The 6,724-nt window shown below is 35.8% G+C and overlaps 1 protein-coding gene across 4 annotated transcripts in view; it reads left to right on the forward strand.

Annotated features, from left to right (window-relative positions):
* GTPBP8 (GTP binding protein 8 (putative)) overlaps positions 1–6,255 on the forward strand; it is a 9,194-nt gene extending 2,939 nt beyond the window's left edge. For all 4 annotated transcript variants that reach the window (XM_039327358.1, XM_039327359.1, XM_039327361.1 and 1 more), the window contains 5 exons: positions 1,589–1,687; positions 2,639–2,769; positions 3,234–3,333; positions 5,690–5,808; positions 6,155–6,255. In XM_039327358.1, the coding sequence (XP_039183292.1) occupies positions 1,589–1,687; positions 2,639–2,769; positions 3,234–3,333; positions 5,690–5,808; positions 6,155–6,236 (531 nt within the window). In that variant the 3' untranslated portion in view covers positions 6,237–6,255. The remainder of the gene's footprint in view (positions 1–1,588; positions 1,688–2,638; positions 2,770–3,233; positions 3,334–5,689; positions 5,809–6,154) is intronic.
* The last annotated feature ends 469 nt before the right edge of the window (positions 6,256–6,724 follow it).

Consider the following 6,724-nt stretch of genomic DNA (forward strand, 5'->3'; position numbering starts at 1 on the left):
TCTAAAGTCCTCTAGCCATCAAGAGAAGCAGCATCACAAATGGAAGTATCTGTAATGTTCATAACATTTTTGGAATGGTCAAAAGCAATGATGGCACCTCCAGGTTCAGAAGTTTTTCCAATTGGCCTCAGAAGAAGTCCAAAGGATAGATTTCCCCTATCAGAAAGCAAGAAACTTTATGCCTGAATGTAGCACCGGCTTACTAAATTCAGCAATAGAAAACATCCTAATATTTAAATGTTCAGCAACTAAGTACAGTAGGTGCTCTGGTTAAATTTGGCAGCTATTCAGATGATGGCGGCAACGTCAGTGGGAAGCACGTAATGTCTGGGTTTCCTGTGATTGAACTAGACTAGCACATTGACTTGGATTCTTACACAGATTAAGAGGATGCCAAAGAGCATACACCATCCGGAGTCTTTGGGAATCAGGAAGCATATAAATTTAATAATGATGATGATGATGATGATGAAGCTTGCTCTGTCGGAAAAATGACTGCATCAGCAGCTCCGCAGCATGGCTTCCCTTGATTGATATTGTACTTTTACTGAACTCTGTAAGATAAGTATGTATCAGCAAAGATAGCTTCAGATGCTCTCATCTACAGAGAGTGTTGTAATTTATACTGACCTCCTGTTACTATAAAGTATCTTATTCCTGTCAGCTCCAACATCAGGTCCCCAAGAACAGTGTTTGGTATTATGTTAAGCACCTTCTGATCACAAAAACAGGGACCAGCAGTCTTGCCCTAGTGAAAATTACATACAGCTTGCTGTGTTCTAGAAGAAATACTGAACCACCTGATTTGTTGCTTAGCTAGCATTTGCTTATAAATTATAACTGTGTCAGTTTGTGTGAATTTGGTTTAATAATTAAAAAAACACATCTTAGACTGTCTTTTGGATGAAGTCGCTTAAGGTGACTGCTGATGAGACCTTAACTTCCTTTGGGTGGCAGCAAAGTTTAAACCTTGATGCTAGCAAGAGAAGAAATAACCAATTTGTGTCAGGACCACGTTTTGGAGACCAGAAGGAGTGTTTAAGTACAGTTCTGATTATTTCAAATATATGATTAGATCCCAATTGTCCCCTCTCCATATGCGAGGCCAAGACAAAATGCCTCCCATTGACTGATTCCTCCTTAAAAAGATCGTGGATACAGTGTTACAATGCAGCCTAAGATTCATAAAAGAATAAAATTAGAATATGGTTTTCATATGCTCACTCTCTATTAAGAATTTGCTTCTGGATTACTGAATGGCCCATAGAATTTCTCAACGGTTTCCATTTCCTAGAAGGACTACTGTACATGTCTTCTATAAATGTTCTTACATTTTGCAAACCTTGAGATTTCTGTAGGGCTACAAAAAAAGTGTTTTCATCAGGAATTCCATCTGTGTACATTGCTGGACCCAGGCCCCCTTTCAGGACTCTGCAGAGATTAGGTTGATATTAAAGACACCAGCTTCCTGATACTAACCAACACATCTGGAGAGCTCCAGGCTACTATCAACATGCCTTGTTTAAATGATGTATCTTTTATTGCATCATGAACGGAATAGTGAAATCACTCTAACTTTCTCTTCTAGGTTTGCTTTTTAGGAAGAAGCAATGTTGGGAAATCATCTTTAATAAAAGCATTGTTTTCATTGGCACCTGATGTTGAAGTCAGAATTTCCAAACATCCCGTAAGTTTCCTGTGAAGATAGATTACATTCACCTTCAAAATGAATAAAGCAAAAGCAAGACAAGTTATATCTGTATTGTGAAACTTTTGTATCTGAAATAATATAGTTTTAAGGGCAGGTGTTAGGAAATTTTTGAATAAGTGCATTATACACATTTAACACAGTTTCATAATTAGAGGGTGAAAATTTTAAAGTGTTAGGTGCCTGTATTAATGAGGGATTACAGAATATGCAAATAATATACATGTTGTTCCGTCCAGTCAACCTATTCAAGTTTTATTCATCATAAATAGGGTTACAGGAATATATCCCGGTCTTATACCAAACTTTCTCATGTGTGAATTTGAGTAGAATACTCCATGGGACCTGGGACTCTGCTTTTATCAGGGTTTTCAATAATGGGCAAATGTTTAGTTTGTATCCCAGAAACTTAAACAGAAAATCTGCTTGATCTGGTGAGATTGAGAATTTACATGGCAGACCTGTAAATACTACACAGGCGTATTTCTTTATTATATTGAGGCCTAAAATATATATGTATAAAGTTTCTGTTAAGTTGGGAACAGGTTAGTGTTCTCAAGATACTCTGGATATAGCTCCAAACTAGCTCCATCCATTGGCTACCCTGGCTGAAAATATTGCCTGAAAATTGAAACTACTTCAGTTGTTTTAATAGCATTTCAAAGTGAGATCCATATAAACAAACACTTTTTACTCCATTCTAGGTACTTTGCAGCACTGCAGTATTGCTTCAAAAATGAATCGGCTGTATATCTACAATCTACAAATTTATATTCTATTTTATTTCATGTTCAGGACATGGCAGATAAATTTTTAGGCTTTGTTGTGAATTTATGATATTTTTACAAGTACATTTTAAATAAGTTCATAGATTCCATAATGCTTTATTTGAAAGAAATAAGGAAGAAAAAGCTCCTCTTTTTTTTCCAGGGCCACACAAAGAAAATGAATTTTTTCAAAGTGGGAAAACTCTTCACTTTGGTGGATATGCCAGGCTACGGGTTTAATGCACCCAAAGATTTTGCAGAGATGGTGGAGCCTTATTTAACTCAACGCACAAAGTAAGATTGAATATTATAATCTTTTCTGTGGGGTTAGGAAAGGGAACAGTTGTAAAATTTAGAGACGTGTACTTCGGCATACAAAACAATGTTTAGGTGAATCAGCTATTCAATATGGCTAAGATACAATGCTGTTATAATTACTATTTACAAATAATTCCTAAGGTATGTGTGAAGCCATATTGCTCATATTTGCTGAGTCACTTCAATTCTATGTGAAGCAGGATATTTTCTCAAAAAAACAAAATGTATCTTCACTCAAAATGATGGTTACCTCTGTTGTCCTCCCAAAGGAGAATTTACCACATAATAATGGTAGAAATGTACAGTAAAATGAGAATATAAATGTTTCTGAATAACTGAAAAATTAGGAATCGAAACCACCTATTTCTCATACTTGACTGTTATTTTTTTTTCCTATTATGGTTATGTGAAGTTGTGGCTCGTGTTTCTATTTTCTGCAGTTTGAAGCGTACATTCTTATTAGTAGATGCTAAAGAAGGAATTCAGGAAATGGACAACATTGCTCTAGAAATGTTAGAAGAATTTGGGATTCCTTATGTTGTAAGTAGCAACACTTGCTTTAAAACAATGAGTGTGCATTATTAAGATTCTCTAAAAATCATACAACAGTAACTGGAAAGCATAAACACCATCTAGCCAGACCTATTGATTCTGTCTAAGACAATGTTTCTCAACCATAGCAATATGTGCTGACTGGGAATTCTGATAGTTGAAGTCCACACATCTTAAAGTTGTTAAGGTTTAGAAATATTGGATAATTTAAAAAGAAACTCACGAAAAAATGGAAGCAGCCAATTTTTTTAGGAATTATATTCCAGCTTAGTAAGAAATGTGCATGGAAACAATAAAATTATATTTGTAATTAAAATTCTGCTCTCACCAACTGGGGTTTTAAAATTGTACTAAAATGTATGCAGTATTTTAACCATCATATTCATAGAAATTAATTTGGAAATATAATGGCAAAATGAATACATTTCCTTCCATCTTAAAATAAGTTGTTCAATCTTGACATAAACTCTTTTGCTCCAACATAATCTGTTCTGAATATTAGCTTAAACGAAGACGGCATTACCTGTCAAGAAATGAATTTTTTAAGCATTAAAATTGAATACCTCTGCCTATATTATGTGCTTCCTTTATCACTGACTTGTGGACTTCATTTGTTAAGAAGTATATAGTGGATATAAAAAATCTACACCCCTGTTCAGTTTGTTTTTCAGTTGAATTGTACATATTATCTGTTATATTAAAAATGGAAAAAATGTGAAATGATTTATCTTGGTCTGCTTTTTTTTATATCTCAAAAACCTGGCATCATAAGGGTGCGTAGACTGTTTATATCTCTTGTAAGTGCATAGAATTTGACCCAAAATTAGTTCTATTTAACCTCACTATCATAACTTGTTCTAGTTCTTTCAGCAGGATTTAAATAAAGCTATTGTAATTTAGTCTATATCTAACCATGGCAGTTGATTGTTTGACCCATATAGATTGCTCAGTTAGGCTGTATATTTTTTTGTTGTTGTTAATTGCGAAGTCGTGTCCGACCCATCGCGACCCCATGGACAACGTTCCTCCAGGTCTTCCTGTCCTCTACCATCTTCTGGAGTCCATTTAAGTTCACACCTACTGCTTCAGTGACTCCATCCAGCCATCTCATTCTCTGTCGTCCCCTTCTTCTATTGCCCTCAATCTTTCCCAGCATTAGGCCCTTCTCCAGTGAGTCCTTCCTTCTCATTAGGTGGCCAAAGTATTTGAGTTTCAACTTCAGGATCTGGCCTTCTAAAGAGCAGTCGGGGTTGATCTCTTCTAGGACTGACCGGTTTGAATGCCTTGCAGTCCAAGGGACTCGCAGGAGTCTTCTCCAGCACCATAGTTCAAAGGCCTCAATTCTTTTGCGCTCAGCCTTTCTTATGGTCCAACTTTCACAGCCATACATTGCAACTGGTAAAACCATGGCCTGGACTATACGTACTTTTGTTGGCAGGGTGATGTCTCTGCTTTTTAGAATGCTGTCTAGATTTGCCATAGCTTTCCTCCCCAGGAGCAAGCGTCTTTTAATTTCTTGGCTGCGGTCCCCATCTGAGGTGATCTTGGAGAAAAATAAAATCTGTCACTACCTCCATTTCTTCCCCATCTATTTGCCAGGAATTGAGAGGGCCAGATGCCATGATTTTGGTTTTCTTAATGTTGAGTTTCAAGCCAACTTTTGCACTCTCCTTCTTCACCCGCATCAAGAGGCTCTTTAGTTCCTCTTCACTTTCTGCCATTAGAGTGGTATCATCTGCATATCTTAGGTTGTTGATATTTCTCCCGGCAATCTTAATTCCAACTTTTGATTCATCTAGCCCTGCCTTTCTCATGATGTGCTCTGCATATAAGTTAAATAGGCAGGGCGACAGTATACAGCCTTGCCGGACTCCTTTTCCAATTTTGAACCAATCAGTGGTTCCGTGTCCAGTTCTCACTGTTGCTTCTTGATCCGCATATAGGTTTCTCAAGAGACAAATGAGATGGTCTGGTACTCCCATCTCTTTAAGAACTTGCCACAATTTGTTGTGATCTACACAATCAAAGGCTTTTGCATAGTCAATGAAGCAGAAGTAGATGTTTTTCTGGAACTCCCTAGCTTTCTCCATGATCCAGCGTATGTTGGCAATTTGATCTCTAGTGTATTTTTTTAGATAGAGATAAACTTGTTGGTGAAATTTAGATTAAAAAAACATATTTTAAAGTAGAAAAAGTTGGAAGAGGAAAGGCCAGGATCTCATTCTTGTAAAGAACAGCCTTTGAGTATCCCTAACCTAATTCATTGCTAAACTCAAAAATAATTTAAGGTTTCGAAAAGTTGTTTTAAGCTATTTTTGGTGGGTATGTTTTTGTCTTTTGGCAGCTTGTATTAACCAAAATTGACAAAGCATCAAAATCAGCGATGGCAAAAACGGTTATACAGATTCAGGACTTCGTACAGAAAAATGCTCACACATGTTTTCCTCAACTTTTTCCTATCAGGTAACAGCTAACAACGTCATGTTGTTGTTGTTGTTTTTTTTTTGAAATAATATGAAGTAGTTTGGCATTGTCTTGTATCAAAGTATGAGTTTCAGTTGCTACTTGCTACCAATCTAATGTACAACCTGCCTTATCTCAGTTTTCCATCCCAATACTTAGCAAAGCTGACTGCTCAGGACCATGAGATCAGCTAAGGTTGACTAGGTGTTTCCATTTAACTGAATCTAAACTCTAAAAAATAGTTGTTCCTCAAGCAAAGGCAGCAAGAGCAAGAATAGTGAACTAATGCAAAGTAATTTATTTTTATGAGACTACTAATACAATATTTCTATCTTTGTTTCCACAGTTCTTTGAATTATACTGGAATCCATGTATTAAGATGTTTCATAGCTCATGTTACTGGAAATCTTCCATTATCCACTGAATAAAGCATTATACTTGGAAGCATCTTGCTACATGCTGTATAAATATAAATTATTTTGGAACAATACTATGTAAATTCAGTATTTTTACATAAATACATATGTACATGTATATATATATATATACACACTTGCATTGATTAAATGTGAATTTCAAAGATTAAATGTTATGCTTAGAAGTAGGAAAAGAGAGATCAAGTAAATCAAATTATGAGAAATGGAAGACCCTTGAGTCTTTTTAGCTTTGAAAGTTGAAAGATATGACAAGCAGGTCCTGAATGGATAACACACAATGCCTCAAAACCTTCTTTCTTTCAACACAGTGCAAATCTCAGAATAAAGAATTTAAGCTAAAAAAGACAAATTCCAACAGAAGATTAAAAAATACATTCAATAATAGTTTGACAGTGGAATCAGTTACAAATGACGTAATAAGCCCTATTTGTTAGATACTGTATGTCAGACATGTCAAACTTGCGATGTCACATGACACC

Source organism: Crotalus tigris, unplaced genomic scaffold, assembly GCF_016545835.1.
Source record: "Crotalus tigris isolate CLP2741 ecotype Arizona unplaced genomic scaffold, ASM1654583v1 scf7180000024359.8030256, whole genome shotgun sequence".
In the NCBI taxonomy this organism is placed as follows: Eukaryota; Metazoa; Chordata; class Lepidosauria; order Squamata; family Viperidae; genus Crotalus; species Crotalus tigris.